Source organism: Tinamus guttatus, unplaced genomic scaffold (genome assembly GCF_059628265.1).
Source record: "Tinamus guttatus ecotype Peru unplaced genomic scaffold, ASM5962826v1 Tinamus_guttatus_pri_ptg000172l, whole genome shotgun sequence".
NCBI classification, from domain to species: domain Eukaryota; kingdom Metazoa; phylum Chordata; class Aves; order Tinamiformes; family Tinamidae; genus Tinamus; species Tinamus guttatus.
This window is the reverse complement of record NW_028288706.1, coordinates 755,442-773,917: the sequence shown is the minus strand read 5'-3', so window position 1 is coordinate 773,917 and position 18,476 is coordinate 755,442. Positions and strand designations below refer to the sequence as shown.

At 42.1% G+C, this 18,476-nt stretch overlaps 1 protein-coding gene across 3 annotated transcripts; it reads left to right on the top strand.

Moving 5' to 3' along the window:
- Positions 1-857: 857 nt before the first annotated feature.
- Positions 858-17,796, top strand: TBC1D24 (TBC1 domain family member 24). Of its 3 annotated transcripts, none has more exons than XM_088523005.1 (8): positions 858-951; positions 6,247-7,281; positions 9,154-9,171; positions 12,597-12,755; positions 13,509-13,572; positions 15,390-15,485; positions 15,905-16,139; positions 17,320-17,796. In XM_088523005.1, the coding sequence occupies exons 2-8, from the start codon at positions 6,323-6,325 to the stop codon at positions 17,472-17,474; spliced, it is 1,686 nt and encodes a 561-aa protein (XP_088379131.1). In that variant the 5' UTR covers positions 858-951; positions 6,247-6,322; the 3' UTR covers positions 17,475-17,796. The 3 variants fall into 3 exon arrangements, with proteins under 3 accessions (XP_088379131.1, XP_088379133.1, XP_088379132.1); XM_088523006.1 differs by lacking the exon at positions 858-951 and adding an exon at positions 5,973-6,041; XM_088523007.1 differs by lacking the exon at positions 9,154-9,171.
- The last annotated feature ends 680 nt before the right edge of the window (positions 17,797-18,476 follow it).

The following is an 18,476-nucleotide window of genomic DNA, read 5'->3' as shown; positions in this document are numbered from 1 at the left end:
GGGGCGTTTCCACTGCTGCTGTCAGCTGCTGCTCTGGACCTCCTGAAACTCTAAACGTGACACACAATTGCATGACCTTCTCCTGAGACAGTTTGCACAGGAGAAAGAGAAATAAATCTGTATTTAACACAGGTAAATGCAGATCTTGTGTCTCACAGGAGAACATTTCAAAGTGTGAATCCTTAAAGATGTTTTTCTGTCATTAAGTGCTTTATTATCGATAAAGACCAAGAGTTTATGGACATCAAATTGACAGTTAAATTTCAATGCAAAAGAACAGAAAAAAAAAAGATTTGTTTTATTGCTTATGGATTTGCTGTCATATAACAGGGCTTTCCACAAATAGTTGCACTAGGTGCCCTTAGTTGTACATGAGACTGCACTCACAAATTTGGAAAAATATTAACCGAGGCATTTAGGAAAGAGCAAGAGGGGGATAAAATGAAGGATGAATATATTCAGTGTTAAATTTTTACCCAAGTCAGAGTGTGGCATTGGTGAATTCTGGTTAGTTATCAAAACAAAGGGAAGAGAGCACAGTGTGAGAGACTGCTGTTCTTACAATTAGCAGTGAAATGCAAGGAATACAGCAGGAAGAATGTATTGACTTGGCTGTTCTATTTTTAGAATTTTCCAAAATTATGAATTGCCATTTTGGAGCCTTAAAACTAGGGGAATGATATTGCTGGCAGCTGTTGCAGAAGTATTTTCTATTTTTCAGTCTGTGTTTAAATATTGTAAATGGAACTTCATAAAATGTGGGCTTGTAGTCTTTTATATTTCAAACTTATATATATATTTTTTCCAGGTTTTCTATTACACCTTCCTGAGCTCAATTCATGGTAGAACCAGCTGAGTTAGAGTGTGAACATCTGCTTCTCTTGCATTCCATGCTGGGAACAGAACATTTAGCTTTCCCACTTTCAGGAGTGTCCTTTTCAACCAGTACAGGTAAGGAAAATCTTTTTAAACTTCAACTCCTCTTCAAGGAGAAAATGAATTTGTATTTTCATGATTGTGCTTGTGTATGCATCTGATCACAGACATCTCCCGATCCCGTGGTTGAACTATGCCATCAGGAGGACTTTTTAGGATGGCACAGCTTTGCTTGTGGAATTCATTGCTCATCACCCTGTATGCCTGGCATTAGCAGATAAATTAGGGCAGTGTCTCATTAGCATTTATTGGCAGGATTGCAGGTGTTAATTCCTGTTTCCTGGCCAAGCAACTATATACTTCTTGGAGAGAAAAAAAAAATGATGCCATTATGTATTTCTTCACAAAAGGTTTAGTTTTTAACTCTTGTTATAGCAGCTGATGGAATTGTTTTATAAAGTTGTAAATGTAACATATTTTTAAAAAAGTTGCTGGAAAACAATTTCCTTTAAAAAGAAAATTGAAATTATCCCATTTTTATTAATTATTCCTCCTTTTTATGGTACAGGCAGGACAGAAGCTCTTGATTTATGCCTTTGATAACATTTACTGTTCTTCATCTTCTTACAGTGTTTCTCTCTTCTTTCTTCCCTTTTACAAAAATGTATTTTCTGTCTTTTTCCCCGCAAGAAATTTGAAATGGTTTGCCCTGTATCAGCCTTTATCGGTTACTCACAGAAATGAGAGGCGAATCCTTACTTTGGTTCAGTAGTTTCTAGCCTTTGTCCCAAAGAAAGGTGGAAAAACTTTGGGAAACAAAAAACTAACCCTCTGTTGTTGTTGATAAAGCAATATTGGAGCATTTCAGAGCTGAATTCCCTGAATTTAGCTGAATTCCATTCCCTGATGCTGGCTTGGGGTCCAGCTGTTGCTGTACACAGCGCCCGGGGCAATTTCTAAAGCAATCGAACTGCATTTAGCCTCATTAAGGCAATCCATAGAGCTCCTATGTGCTCTGCTGGAAAGGATCATCGTGCTAAAGTATGTCAACAGCATTGAAATTGCTGCCCTGCGCCGCACGCACTGGCTTCCCTGCTAAATGGGGTGCTTAATTCTAGCTCTGATGCAATCTGCCTGGCCACAGGTGGTCACTGAAGCCGTAAACGTGCAAATAAAGCGTGTTCCTGGGCTGTAGCAGGGTGAGGAGAGCACTGTGCTGTCAAACTTGATCTCCAGGTCTAGATAGCAGAGAGATGAAGGTATTGTGCTATGAATCTGCATTCAGAGAAAACTGCAGGACATGCCAAAGTATTGAGAAAGAAAGGAGAAACTGTCTATTACCTGTCTTGCTTCTGCACTATCATTATGTCTTTATAGTGCTCTGTTTTTCTTTGAACCTTCATCAGATTTTTGGGTGTTATATAAAGCAGACATCCCAGACATGACTCAATATTCTCCAAGGACCTGAAATCTTTTAGTACGAGACTGGGAGTTAATTTTCTTTTCTTGGATGAGGACTAATAGCCGACAATCAATATTGCTTCCTCAAAGATTATCTGCACGTGTTCCTTCAGCACAGATGAGGAGGGTGACCAGGTGGTAAAAGTGGACATGAGCTTCTCCTCTTGCTACATCACTGCTTGCCACTGTAAGCAACAAAACTCATGCTGGAGCTCTGAGAGGTCAGTAATAGTCTTTATTTGTAGGACAGGAAAATAAAATGTTTGCTTTCTGTTGGCACTATAAAAACCTGTGCCATTTAACACAGGGCAGTGCCTACTTGTATTACTACAGTACAGAGGAAATAGGTGAATGGAGGATATTTACAGAGCAGTCCTTAAAGCTACTGTCCCTGGTTAAGAAAAAAATCTGGTAATTTCAAAATTCAGGTTTCTTGTTATATAGCAGGTATGTTGAATGTAAATAAAATGACTTAATAAGCTATTAACTTGCTGTCAAACTTGCAGAAGGTAGGTGCAAGGACACTTGAATAGGAAATAAGTTTATACTTGTATGTACTAAGTGTATTTTACAGTTTGGGGAGGTGGGGTGGTCTGTTCTAATGTTTATTTAAAGCAATATTAAATCACGTAATCTTCCCAAGCTTTAATTGAAGTTGGAATCTATTTTTGGACAGATTTTAATGTCATTATTTCATTCCTGTGGATGTGTGTATTCTGGATTTGCAAGGAACAATTGTACTCTGAAATAATTGCAATTCAGATGTCTCAATTCAATATTTCCTGGCTTTTGGAAATCAAAAGCTGATTGCCTGAATGAACCGTAAGAAAAAAGAAAAGCAGAAAGAGTATGTATTTCTGTGACTGAAACCTCAAAAGGCCAAGTTCAAAACTTACTAATTTTTAGTTAAATTATGATTCTCTCTCTCTCTCTCTCTCTCTCCCTCTCTCTCCCTCCCTCTCTCTCTCTCCCTCCCTCCCTCTCTCTCTCTCCCTCCCTCCCTCCCTCTCTCTCCCTCCCTCTCTCTCTCTCTCTCTCTCTCTCTCTCATATGGATGTACCTTTGGATCCTTTCAAGTTTTAATTCTTCGCCAGCCGTATCCCACCCCTGGCTGTCGTACTTGGCTCCACTGATGTCTGTTTTACACAGCTTCAACAAGGTGCTCAGGCATCTTCTGAAACTAGCGCAAAGGACGAGGGAAAGAACTAAATGGAAAATGTGGCCAGACTAGCGAGTGAAATATTTCCTGAACCCTTTTAGTCACTGACTTGAAAACCTGCCCGTGTCAGTTGCCATGGTCATTGCCTGGTTTTGAATTTTAATGATTATTTGCTTGCTTCGTAGTTTATACCTAACCTTGAAAAAATCTCATGCCTGCTCTGCAGCTATTCTGGGTGTATTTTCAACATATGCTTTGTAGTTCTAATCTTCTGTCTTTTTTTTTTTTTTTTTTTTTTTTATATTGCACTTAACGGAGCTTCCAGCTTTTAGGTTATAGTCTAATAGACCTAACAAGTTTCCATTTCTTTTGCAGTTGCTGAGAAAATAGTTTGTTCTGTTGCTTCTGTTCTTTTCTTCTATGTTTATTCTTCATGTTTTGTACAAGTCCATCTCTGATTGAAAAGGATAATGACTGTTTCCATTTAAAGAAAGTAGATACCTAACTTTTAGGTAATTTTTAGTCTTTGTTGCTGCTATGAACTTTTTTGTCTTTAACTTTAACAATCCCTTTACATTCATGTCTTCACAGGTACTTGAAAGCATTGCATTTCTATATAATTCAGGTACTGATCCATCCTGCTGTCCCCAGGTCCAGTTAGAGGTTACTTGCCACCACCAATATGGTGCTAAAACCTATGGTCCAAAGTTACTTCAGCAGGAGGGGAGGAGACTTGTTGCAGTGAGGAGATAGAAACGGAGCTCAATGGAAGGAGACTCGTTGCAGAGAGGAGGTAGAAATGGGGCTCGATGCCTCTCCTGAACCATATCTTTGTGCAAACAGTTTGTTCTGAAATTTGTTTTTGTTTCTCTTCTGACTGCACCTTGTTCCCTTCTTTATAAGAGGAAGCTGGACAGTCTGGATATGAGGGCAGATTTTCTGTCCCCATCAGTTCTTAGGAAGTGTTACTCTTTACATGACTGCCAGAAGAGACATCACATCTATGGAAGGATGGGTGGAGAAGCAGGTACATTGGAGGAGACATAGGCTAGCTGGGATTTTCCTGGGGCTTTGTAGGCTCTTCTTCTCTGGCAAGTAAATACTCCCAGGTGGAGAGGTGCTGGCTTAGAGTAGCTGTTTGGCCCAGTATCAGTGGTTCTGCATCATTACACTGTAACACACTAATTCTGATGGTTTTGCGGGTACACTTGATAGCTGGCAGCCTTGGCAGTGCCCCTTTCCTTGCTGTCATCGGCCCTGGTAGCATCTAGAGCTTTGAGCAGTGTGAGCAGCCAGGACCACCTGCACACCCAGCAGGTTTTCCAAGCCAAAGGGTACATAAGCCTGCAAGCTCTTATCCCAGATTCCTGCAGTCTACTTTTCTTCCCCACTGACTTTGGAAAGCTACTGAGGAACATGTGCTTATCTAATCCATTAGCTTCTAGAATAGTGACTTCCAGGGAGAAAGTTAACTCATGTAACGAGACAGGATTAATTATTTTCTCTGCAAGGGTATTCCAAGATTTTAGATAGTGGTGATGAATTTCCCTGTGCTTTCCATGCGGAAAATGACTAAAGAAAAAAACATTAACTTCTGCAATGGACTGCTGTCCTTCCATGGCTGTCTCTGCATATCCTGGGGACTCCCTCTCAGCTCATACTGAGACACATCCTTTCCAACTTCAGAAGAAGTCCTGTTTTCACAATTGAAATGGGGACATTTTGTTGCCACCTTTAATTACAGGCTGAGAATTAATTTTGTGCAATGAAGGGTACAGCAGGAACAAATGTTGGCATTTCTCTGTGGCTCTTATGCTCAACAAAGAAAACCTAAAAAGCCATCTTTTTAGTACAAAAAAAACATGTGAAATATTTGAAAGGGAAGAGGAAGACCTGTCTTTAAGGCTTTGCTAAGAGGCACCTCTGTGTTGCTGCCATACTTTAAAAGAAGAGTTAAATTTTTAAATTTCAGCATCTGCTTCCAAAATACCCAGATTAATATTTAGCCAGCATCTAAAACTGTATGGATTAAATATCTTGTCTGAGCTAATGCTACTGTACGTTAGGAATCTCTGCCTACATGAGGCAAAACATTGGCTTTATTTTCCCAGTAGCGAAGCAGGGAGAAGCCTGGAGTTGTCTGCCTTGATGGTATAACCATCTTATGAGGTTCAAACCGTGCTGCAGCACCCGCAGCAAAAAGCATCAGGTTATAAGAGCGGAGTGTTGCGTGTGGCAGGGAGCGTTTTGCTCTGCAGAGCCTGCAGCATGGAGAGCTGTGCGTGCTGCAGCGGGCTGCGTTCTCAAAAACCTTCTCAAGGTTGATGAGAGCGGGCCCTCTAGAGGCTGGCGTGGTCATAGGAGCACAGGCAAGGTCAGGGTCACACGCATGGTGCAGACACGAGAAAAAAATTAGCAAGTAGTTTCATAAGTGCCAGAGCAGCAAACTAATCTCAGGCTTTGTGGCTGCATGAGGGAAATTCGCTTTGCCTTGAGGTGTCCACAGGAGCTACGTCTGGGCTGGCCCTTGCTAGACTGCTTCAGTGTGAGTCTTGGCAAGCGTGTAATGAAAGTAGTAATAGTGGGGATTTGGGTTTGTTTTGCTTTTAAAGCATGCCTCTAACTTATTTTGCTTTGAAAAACAGTCTTGGCAGTACAGGAGCAAGCTGAATGTATATGTTTGTCAAGTAAATAGGAAATTATCTGTTACTCACATCTCTAGTTATTTCTTTTCCTTTACCCTCTTGCAGGAGAAGCTGTGAGTCACCTAATGATCAGATAAGGTCTCCATTCTCATGATTTTTCTCGTCTGCTTTTCCTGGAGCCATGGATGAATACAACCGCTTTGTGGATTGGGAGAAAATGGACGTTACTGTCCAGAGCCAAGATCCAAAGGAACTGAGCTGCACGGAATTCCAGGAGCTTAAGCAACTGGCTCGGCAGGGCTACTGGGCCAAGAATCACTCTTTGAGAGCCAAAGTGTACCACAAACTAATCAATGATATTCCGTGCCGCACGGTGACTCCAGATGCAAACGTGTACCGGGACATTGTTGTAAAGATCATCGGAAAGCGGAGCAGCAGCTCCCTTCCACTGCCGGAGTTCGTGGATAACAGCCTGGTTCCCACCTACTGCTTGAATGCCGAAGGCATCGGGGCGGTCAGGAAGATCATCCTGTGCGTTGCAAACCAGTTCCCAGACATCTCCTTTTGCCCGGCGCTGCCCTCCGTGACAGCTTTGCTCCTGCACTACAGCAGGGATGAGGCAGAGTGCTTCGAGAAGGTTTGTCGCATCCTTGCTTGCAATGACCCCTCCAAGCGCCTCATTGACCAGACCTTCTTAGCTTTTGAGTCCTCCTGCATGACCTTTGGTGATCTGGTGAACAAGTACTGCCAGGCAGCGCACAAGCTGATGGTGGCTGTGTCTGAGGATGTCTTGGAAGTCTACTCCGACTGGCAGCGCTGGCTCTTTGGAGAGCTGCCCATGGTCTACATTGCCCGGGTCTTCGACGTGTTTCTGGTGGAGGGCTACAAGGTTCTCTACCGTGTTGCACTGGCTCTTCTGAAATTCTTTCACAAAGTCCGAGCGGGGCAGCCCAAGGAGTCGGACAACGTACAGCAGGATATTCGGTCGTTTGTGAGAGACATCGCCAAGTCGGTCACCCCAGAGCGGCTTTTGGAAAAAGCTTTTGCAATCCGGCTGTTCTCTCGGAAGGAGATCCAGCTCTTGCAGATGGCCAACGAGAAGGCCCTACAGCAGAAGGGCATCACAGTCAAGCAGAAAAGGTAAGAGTCTCTCAAATTCAGCAGGCAGCCTGTCAGAGTGACCCTGAGGAAATGAGGCTGGGAGTTGTGATAAGTGCCAGGCAAGCCTGGGTGGTTCCTGGTATCTCCTCTCACTCTTTTGCTCTGTGGACTTGATTAGAAAAAGCCAGCAGCCCCAAAATTAAGTATTGATGGGATTATCTTTTAAATATGAGACAAATTGTACAAAACTTCAATTTCATGCTGTCCAATATCTTGAATTTTGCAGTTTCTTTACTTGTAAGTAGGCAAACACCGTCTTGGAGTGTGAATGTAGCTCAGGAGCTGTCTTAGTAAGCTAAGGAAGAAATAAGAAAATCTTATTCCCAGGTTACTTTTGAACATTGTTTGACTGAAAATAGTAAGTGACATTCTGCTCTAGTATGGTAGTAAAATAGAATCATAAAATACAAATACATAATACATATACATATACATAATAGTATGCAAATATAGTAAGGACATGGCTAAGAGATTTCCGCATGTATACAGAAAAGGCAGTAATAATCTAAAGATAAGTATCCTATAAAGTCCAAATATATGTGCAATTAATTACTGGTCATGACATTTTCTGTCTTTTGAGGTCTTCTGTGACAACAGAAAACTTCTCCAAAGAAAAAAAAAACAGAAATAACTTCTGAGTGTTCAGGAGTTTTGCCAACTGTCCTGGCCTCTACAAGGAGGGTGACTTGCAGCAGTCTGCTGGGGTCAGTAAATTTGATGTCTGGAACTTGGTGATATCAAGAGACAACTTTGTTTTCCCTAAATTTATACCGGCCACCAATGTGTTAGAACCTCACAAATGATGTTGCCCAGTTAGTCACAATAGTTTCAAATGGAAACCTCTACATGGTATTGAAATGTAAACTTGTCAGAATTTGACATATAAAACAATGGAAGCATTACCTGAAACTTGTACATGACAAAGACTGTTCATGAAGTTCCTGATCCTCTCTAGCTGTTTATTTTTGGAATCACAGTTTGGTTTATGATTAGCTTCTATTTTACATGGCTTCTCCAGGGTAAAACCCAGCCTTAAATATTTCAAGGCCTTGAGGCACTGGGAGATCATGCTAGATAGACTCCAGACTGTCCTACTCAGCACACAAAAGAAGAAGTTGCAGCGCTCACAATCTAGGGCTAATGTCTTTCCTTCCTGTCTTGAAGTGTAGAAGAGCCGTAACATCTTTTCAGAGCATCTGCTTCAGGATCAGAATGAGGATTAGCAAAAGCAGAAGCTGCTGCCGCATTGAGGCGTTTTAGAGTTATCCCTTGCTCAGAACAACGGTGGTGCCTTCCAAGCAAAATGTGTTTAATTTATACCCAAATAGTGCCAATAGATCCTGCCACACTTGGCAGAGTTGCTAAAGCGTAGCTTTTCTTTGCTCTTGGCTACTTTTGTAAACACACTGAAACTTCTGTAATCCCCTGGAAAGACACAGCTGTGAACTAGGCTGGATTTGGGTTTTGGCATAGGCAAGAGCAAGTATCCTGGGAGTGAGATTTCTTGAACACTCAGAAAAAAAAGTGAGTTCCAATGTCCACGTGTGTTTGGCCTATGGACAAAGATGAATAACTTCCCAGATAGCTCTGCCCAGGTAGCAGAAAGGGAAAAAAATGTTTAAAGAAGGGAATATTTTAACCTCTCTGTTTTTTATTTTTTCCCTCTCCCCACTTTCTTGGTGATTCAAATCAAGCCTTACTCTGTGTTTCTCTCCAGGCTCTTCTCAATCACTTTGTCATGGACATAGGAAATCACTGATCTTTTCGTGTCTTTTTCTTTTTTTTTTGTCTTTCTCCTTCTACGTTCTCCTTCTGTCACTTCCATATCCACTGCACCCCTCCTGTTTGCAGTGTTACATCTCCTAAAAGGTAGGTTAAAACACATCAAGCTTTGCACTTTGCTCTTTATTTAATTTCTTTTTTCCTGTCTTTGCTTGGCTGGTTATTTTTTTCCGAGGCTGCTGTTATTTCTAATGCTGGGGCAACAGAAGCAGGGCCGCAATTGTAGCATCCAGTTGCTGTACAGCTCTCTCTTGGACACGTTCTTGCAGAGTTAGTTCACAGCACCTGCAAAGTTGTATGGTCCTTGGATTTGTGGATGGATTCAGGATTCACAGATAGGCCCAGCTAGTCAGCACAGCACTTTCATATGACCATATGGGCTTGTTTTTTGTTTGTTTTTCAGAGTGGAGAAGTTTAGTGTTAGCAATAAGATTTGTGACCTGTACACTGTGGAAAAAAATACTTTTTTAGGGGAATATCTCAAGTAATGTGTAAAGTTCTCAGAAATATTAGGCATTGGCCCACCAGACCTGATATATGCTGTTGTTATCTTTTCTTGTGCACACTTTTTCTAGTTGTTTGAAAAAATACTGGACTGAACCCAATTAGGAAACGCAAGCCTAAAATTGACTTGCCTCTATCTATACAAGATTACATTTCTGTTTACATAGGTACTTTTTTTTAAAAGAGAAAAGAGGACAAACTTTATCTTCTGTGTAGCAAAGGTCAGAGTTACTCAGCTATACAGCATTAATGGTTAATGAAGTCATTCATCAAGTTGTGGTCTGAAAAGCAAATCTTAAAGCTCAGAAATCAGTGGACTGTGATCCCTGATAAGCAGAGAGCCTAGAAAGAAGGAGCAACATTGGCCTGTAGTATTTATTCGTGCAGATGTGTGAACCTGAACTCCAGCGAATGCATTTGAGATGATCTTCTGGCTTCGTTGCGGGTGCCGTGGGTTAACTTTAGTGGGAGATGCACACTAACAATTTCACTGACTTGTAAAATAGAAGTTGGAATTAATTTCGCCATGCATTAATGTGCAAAAGAACTCTTTAAGGAGCAACTTAACCAAATATGTTTCATATCATACTTGGCATGCTGAAGCTTTTACCTCCAATAAGTTGCCTGGCTGTTAATTCCACCTAGTGAAATATTCGAAGTTCGTGTATCACTTTACTCTTGTCATCTAGATTCTGAAAGCAGCAGAAAGCTTTGAATTTTAAAGGAACACACATGAATTTTAAGCAATACACAGTAGATACAGAGTGTCTGTTGACATTGCTCTTAGCACAAAATGAGTTTTCAGGCTTAAACACCTACAGCTGCGATTTATGATTGAAAAAACATGCGTTTTCTACCATGCACTTCTGCCCTAACTACAGCAACATTTCCAAGACTCTTCTACTTACTCAATTTGTGTGGGGGGCGTTTTTGTGTGTGACCATTTTTAGTGCTTATTTATTACTTTGAAAGTCAGATGCCCCACTGAAGTACGCGGCTTTCCATACCCTAAAAAAATAAAACCCCAAATGAGAGACTCAATATACAACTAGTTACAAGTGACTCTAATTGCAAATTGCTGAAAACCACCAAAACTTTGATTAATTTTTGTTACAAAACAGCGTTTGGACAGGAGGGGACTACTGTTGGCACTGGTTTCAACATGGGATCCCATTTCAGTAGGTCTGAACCACCTACTGCTGTGATTTACAGCTGGAAATAGCAGGGCACTTTATTTCAAATCCTCCAGTCAAGATCGAAGCTCAGTTTTGCTGGCAGAATTAGAAATAAAACATTTCACAGTAGTTTTCAAGAAACAAGAATTCCATGCCTTGACCGGTTTTCCCTTTAAATGGCCAGCATGAGGCTAAATGGCTCTGAGTAACCCAGAGAGATCTGTTTGTAAAGATGCTGATCTCTCATCCTGTGAAGGCTGTAGGCTTTTCCAGGGTGCTAGAAGTGGAGTTTTAATAGGGAAGCTACTGAAACAAGGGGTTAGGGTAAGATTTTGCTGGGGAAGAGTCCTTGTTACCCAGCCAGGAGGAGGAACAGAGACAAAAGAAAGGCTTCTGGGTGCAAATACTTAATTGTAGTGCTTATATACATCTACTTAAGTGTGGAGAAAAGTATGGAGGTAACATGCAAGTGATGAGCCTGGGACCTATTTATCTAAAGCTTAGCAAGTATCTTTAAAGCTATTTTAATAATATTTGGGAGTAATGTTTAGCTTATCCATCCCTTTCTTCTCTCCTTCAAAAATCCACTGTAATAAACTAGTTGAAAGTCTTGGCTGTGTTCATAATTCCTCGAATGTGAGACCAATTTAACTTCTAATAAACCAAACCCAAGGATTTGTTGCTCAGATGGGTTCCCTAGTGCTGCCAGTCCTTAGCTGCAGAGCAGAAAGGTAGGAAGGGCTGAGGCCCAGAGCGAAATCCCAGAGGAATCCATGTGGTTTCAGTTCCTGAGTGGCCTAGGGAGGTGCCTCGCTAGAAATGCTGATGCTGAGGCCCCTAGGATAAATTTTAGGCAGCATTTCCCAATTTCTGCTAGCCAGCGCTTCTTTAAGGAGCAGTGTAAATGCTGATAACTTCTTGGCAATACAATCAAGAAATATATATAAATATAATATTGCATGTTTTAGGGAGGAAGTTAAGGGATTCTGATGTATGCAGCTATGCAATACTGAGGGGGTCTTTCGTAGTCTGTGAAGCTGAGTGGAAGGAAATGCACGTGTCAGAAAAGAATAATTGCTTGGCAAATAATTGTATCCTTTGCCTAGGCTGAACTCTTGTGTGGCTTGCAAAGCTGATCCTGCAAAATTGTCTCAACAAAGTGTGCTCAGTACCTCTGTGTCTTGCACAAGTTTATGTCACATTTCCACCCTGTCCTCGGCTGCAACACTTGTATTTTAAGGCCTTAGCACCAGTCATGGGTGCAGTAACACTTGGTTATCTCCAGGCGCTGAGTCTGTGCGTGTCTTTAGGCAGAGAAGTGAACGCTGCTCAAGATGTTCTAACTGTAATGTTGTCACTTTGGAGAGTTGAATGGGCTCTGCTCGCTGGCTCGGCTGCTGTCCCAATTCCTGCGCGATGGCCGGGGCCGGGGTGCTTCGCATCTCGGCTGCTTCTGTTCTCCTGCTCGAATCCTGTCACCTGTGAGTCTGTCTCAAGCAACAGATAATTTGCCCTATTCAAAGTCAAGGTCATCCTCACTGGCTTGCCCTTATGTCCTCTACGTTTACAAGCACAGGCTGCTGTTGCCATAAGGAGACGTTGCTCCAGCTATTCCAGCAAAGCCAGCAACTCTCAAGGGTTCTCTTAGACTCCAGTAATTTATTTTATTCTCTAAGGAACAGACTTTTAATTCCCTTTGAAGAGTAGTGCACGCACTGGGGCCTTTTGGGATTCAGCTCTCTCTGCATGTTGCTACCCAGTAACCAGAAAACTGTAGGTTTCGTCATTTCCATTAAGCTCTTTTTTCTCAGTGTTTTGCTTTGTGTTTCTCAGGCAGAACGTGCACCTCGCAGTTCATGCTGAGAACTTCAAGTCTGAAATAGTCAGTGTGAAAGAGATGCGAGACATCTGGTCCTGGATCCCAGAACGCTTTGCACTTTGCCAGCCCCTCTTGCTTTTCACCACCTTGGAACACGGCTGTAGCCTAAACAGGTAACTACAAGTTCCCTACACCTTTTTACTGTGGGATAATAAAAGAGCACCTGAACAAATGGGATGAAGTAGACATGGGTTTTCCTTGCTCTTCACAGAATCATAGAATCACAGAAGGGTTGAAGTTGGAAGGGGCCTCTGGAGACCATCCAGTCCCACCCCCTGCTCCAGCAGGGACACCCAGAGCAGGGGCACAGGGCGGCATCCAGGCAGGTTGGAAGATCTCCAGAGAAGGAGCCTCCACAGCCTCTCTGGGCAGCCTGTGCCAGGGCTCTGGCACCCTCACAGGAAAGAAGCTTGTCCTCATATGGAGATGGAACCAAATAACAGCATTTTTTTAGCTCCTAGTAGTGATTTTTGGTATCTGAAATTCTGTTTCTGAAGCGAAGAAGTGTCTGCTGTCCCAGCTCCATGAGGAAAAGCAAGGGGAATGAATCATAGTTCTTCTGTGGAAACAGGAGGCTCTTCAGACCCAGCCACGGGACCCAATTTCCTGTGGAGTGCAAAATGCTGTAAGAGGCAGCTGTCATGATCAAGAGTCTTCTGTTCATTGTGCAGAGGAGGGAATGGGAAAGGACTGCTTGACAGTCTTTGTCTGCTGTCCCTGGGGTTGCTGAAGGCACTCACAGACACTTGCTTGGTCTCAGGCCACAGTTCATGCCATGAGCTGAGGGAGTGCCTGGCATCACGGAGGAAAAGCAGGAGCAGCAGGTGATGGTGGCAGCGGGTGCTCACCCTGTGCTCTTGTTACAGGTTCTATTCGCACAGTGAAGGACATGAACCAACTCTTCTCCTCATCAAGACAACAGCAAAAGAGGTGAGCGAGGTGAAAGGTGACCAATAGAATTAAGTTTTAGGCAATCACCTAATGCTATGTTGAATACACAACATTTCATAATAAAATAGAGAAGGGATCTTGAAATCGTGTGGTTTTTTTTTTTTTCTTTAATAATGTGTGCTTTAAATTATGCTCTTTGATTAAGGGGCTGTACTTTCTTAGGTAAATATTGCAAACTGGGCCTTGGCCAGTTCCCCTTCCTTCTTTAAATATCTTCCCCCTTTACGTAACGTGGGATGCTGGACCGTAGTAACATTTACAGAGCTCTTGGTCAGCCTCTTACTCCCAGGAACAGAAGGGAGAGGCTGTGGAATAGTGGAAGGAAGCTCATGATGCATAGAAGATATTTTCCTCCCGCTCACAGAGGGAGAAAACAGCAGATACTAAGTGATATGAATAATATTGTCCACTCACTCTAACATGAAAACAAAATCCTCAGCTTCACCTCATGATTGCTTAAAGGAAATGTAATACAAGCAGCACCCCAAATGGAGCCTCACCTAACGAGAGCTGTTCTTCCACTCTGCTGTGTGACTCCTAAACATCTTGTGAATAGCTTAAAGCCACCAGTGCAGTCTGCCCGCGGGTGTTTGTGTGTGTCTTCCTGCAGGATGGCTCCCCATGATGCAGGTTCCTTTCCTCTCTCTGCCAGTGCTGAATCTAAGGGCACAGATTCATAGCTCTGTGCCAGCCTGTGATAGCTAAAGGGGAGAGGAAAGGCATTATTTTTCCTCTTGTCCTAGAGCTTGTCACAAAGTCTAGCTTTATAAGTGCTACTGGATTTTTACGACATAGCTACAGTTCTTATCCCACAAAAAACAAAAAGGGCAGGAGAATAGTTTTTTTTTTTCATTTTATATATTTTTTTAGCAGGGGTAGCTTTCATCCTTTATTCTAATGTTTATCATTACATTTTAGGAAAAAGAAAAAAAAAAAACTTGTGCTCAGGAATCTTTTGGGAATATCAGATCAAATGTAATTTCATTTACTTCCTCAGCAACAAAACCAATCCTTAGGAATTTTTGTCCTTGTAAGGCTGATAGAGGCTTAACAGCAAATGTACCTTAGAGCAATTCTGCAAAACCTATTTTAATCTTTTCCTTTTTTTTTTTTTTTTTTTTCAGTGTGGGATTGCTTTTATCTCATTCTTAGAGCTGTATTGTTTGGTCTGTCTCTGCTTGGCAGTGATCCTTATTGCGGGCAGTGAGATACAGTTCTCGGGCAAACAAAGAAGCCCACAGGAAAGCTCCGCACTGTGAGGTTGCGTTTTTCTTTATCGGGAACTAGTGCCCGTCGAAGCACACGCTGTTCTGAAGCTACTGTTTTCAGGACTTGTACTAGCTGGGCACTGCTTTAGATAACCGAGTTTTAATCTGCAGTTTGGAATTGGGAGAGAGACCAAGGCCAACATTTGCAAGCAGAAAATGCTCAGCCAACAGTGCTGACCTTGTAACTTGGGACGATACTGCTGCTTCGAATGCAAAAAATGAGGAAGCGGAAGTCAGGCTTTTCAAATTTGGAGTGATTTGTGTTTTGGTAGCTGGAGTTATATTGGACCGTTCCTCTTCTGAGGCCTGAGAGGTGTGCAATAATTTTTGAAGCTCTTCAGATTTGAAGGGTATTCCCCAATGGAATAAAGCAGTTTAAATCTATCTTTAGATATAAGTACTTATGCTGCTTTAATCCACTGATCTAGAGATTTTGAAAATCAAACTAAAAAGAACTGTTTTAGACCCTGAAATGGTGGTGCCAGTTGGTTTAACATACTTTCCTCCTAACCTTACTGTTTGTGCCAGGTCTGCGGGGCTTTTCTGTCAACTGATTGGAGTGAGCGCAGGCGAGGAGGGAACAAGCTGAGTTTCTTTGGGACAGGGGAGTGCTTTGTGTTTAGGGTGAGTATAATTTGATATTTGATTTTTCACTATCTCAGTCGCTGATGTGAGTAACTTGCACCTGCCTTCTACTGAGAAGGATTATATGTCCTTCTGGTTTTAAAGTCTGCTGAACTCTTAATTACATCCAGAGGGAAAAAATGACTTTTCAGTTCTGGGGTGAGCCTTTTTTCACCCAGAAGTGCACAACATTTTCTTACAAGAAAGGTAACTTGAAAACCATTGTGTCATTTCTTCAGCCACCGGGAAGGCAAAGGGATAAAGGAAGAAAGTACAACCTACCCTAAAAGTTTGATCTGATCTTTCCTGCTAATAGTGTGTTTGGAGTGTGGGAGGTTTTAATGTGATTTCTAAAGCAGAGCTCTCAGTATTGCAGATATTCTCTAACTACATTTTTACTCTTTTCTTCTCATATGTAGCTACAGCCTGAAGTAGAACGCTATGAGTGGGTCATAATAAAACACCCCGAACTAGCCATGAGTGTTTCTGAACCAGAAAATCATGCTTCAGGGTCTTCCAGTACTCTTTCCTCCAGTAGTATCCCAGCAGATCCCTCAGATCGTCTTTCTCCCTTCCTATCTGCTCGGCACTTCAACTTGCCTTCCAAAACAGCCTCTATGTTCATGGCTGGCAGCAGCGAATGCATCATTATAGGTAAGTCAGGGCTTGAATGTGGACATATATCCCACCTGCTCTTCCTGTCAGCTACAGTAAGAGATTCAGCTCTTTTGTTCAATATTGCTACAGTTGCTGCAAGAAAACGGGCTAAGACCTGTTGTTACCCAACAGGAAATTTGCACATCAAGCACTTTAGAATAAGCCCTTCAGTGTACCTCTAAGCATAGCTATACCTTCATCCTGCCTAGTTTGCAGTGAGAAATAACTCCTGAAGAGGAACTTACTTTGCATGGGGGTTTTTGTTTACAGGGTAAACTATACACATACACATTTATATCTTTGGAACTATTTTGGATCTGTCATGCTGTAGACTGGGGAAAAAGCCTGCCCAGTAAAGTAGTCACCTAAATGGGATTTAAAGGAAAGAGATATGAATCTGTAGTTGCCCTTGACACTTGCTAGGAGAGCCACTGGACCAGTGATTTCTGCTGCAACAACAAGCAGGTGCCAGCTGACTCTCACTTAGCAGCATGTGCTCTAACCCACCGCAGGCTGGACGGCTCCAGAACCAGCTCGGCTGCTGAAAGCAGGGGCACGTATGTGCCTGGATTGTGAGTCACTAATAATAACCGATCACAGATTGTTTTGGAGATCTTTATTGTTCATTAAAGGTAGTAATAACAGAAACAGGCTTGGGCATTGCATAGCAATTAGTGCTGTATACAATTTCACCCATAGACCAGAATTTCTATTCTTTTGATTTGCTGGGTGTTTTCTATTGCTATTCACTGCAGTCTCTGACTCTAAGCTCTGTGAATCTTGGCAGAGATCCACAGATAATCAAAACACTGTTAACAATGTGATATGGGGTTTTTTTTTATGATTAGAAGACCAAGCAAGTGCCGTTACTGGTGTGTCTTGTTTTTCTCACAGCTTTGATTTGTTCGCTAAATTCAGTGAGTTTCTTTACCGCAGTGAAAATAGGCAGTGGTAGCTGGAACCTCTAGCACTGAAAAATCGTGAAGTCAAGCATTTGAATCAGGCTTCTTGGTCTTACTGACTTACAATAATCTATACAATTATTTCCTGTTCTGATAGTTTCATTTAAAAGCTATGTATTTGAGCAGAATACTGTTTGCACCAGAAGACAGTAAGTATACATCATAAAGCTTCCCTTTCATAGCTTCCTAACACTTTTTTTTTTGCCTCTTTGCAGGAGGAGGTGATGGCCAGGCTCTCTACCTTGATGCAGATCTGAACCATGGAAGGACAAGTCACTGCGATACTTTCAATAATCAGCCGTTGTGCTCTGAAAGTTTCCAGATCTCTGTCCTGGAGGTGTGGGGCTTCAGGGACACCATGAATGGTTGACATGACTATCAACCAACAACTAGTTTTTCAGGTGTCTTAGGATTCCCAAGACAAATTCTAATGGAGGAGCCGGGTTAGGATATAATTTCCACTGGGCTCAGTATTGTTTAGTAATTACTAAGCAGCACACTTGAATGCAGGGCTTAGTTGTTTACTCTTTTTTTTAAGACAGGTCAAAGATGAAGTAGTGTATCTGATTAACTCCTTATCTCTTTACCTCTACAGATCTGGATTCAGATCTTGATACTAGATAAAAATGGAACTGTAATTATCTCAAACCATCCTAAATGGATACAAACCCATATCATAGTGTAGCTTTGCAGTGCAATGCAAATCCTCAGAGGCCCAGAGCTTGCTGAGGTGTACTGAAGAGCTGTGTGCCTCTGGCACCAGTATCTGGCTGGCAAGAGCCAGTAATACCATATTTCCACACACAGAAGCATTGAAAATCACAGATTTCACAAAAGGCACAAAAAAAATCATTGCTCCACTGTAAATGGACTTGTGCAAACAAATAAGTTAATATCAGTACTTCTCATGAGTAAGCTCTGAAAGCATTCAGTTCACAAAGGAACCATGATCACTGGATCCCCTTCTCCTAGCACCTGAACCCTTGGCACATTCCAAATGCATCTGGTTGAGGAGCTTGCCTCTAAGAAGGAGGCATCCGAACTGGACAAGGGTGCCTCCTAGTACAAGGATTTTGTTTACATTCCTATTCCATATCAGTATAATGACTTCAGACTGATTCATGTTTCAGCTGAAACTCAACAGCTCGGACACTTCCCTTTCTTCATCTTTCCTGGAAGACAAAACGGGCTTTAAATGTGAGAACAGCAACTGTGCTGACAGCAGTAAATCAGCCATTGGGGGAATTAGTCTTTGGGATGCAAAAATAATGTAGTGTCCACAAGAAAATGGAGGGAGGCGAAAAGGGAATATGAGTAATACTGTTCTGGGAGAGGACTAGTTTCCAAGGGAAACTCTAGGTGACACCATTTC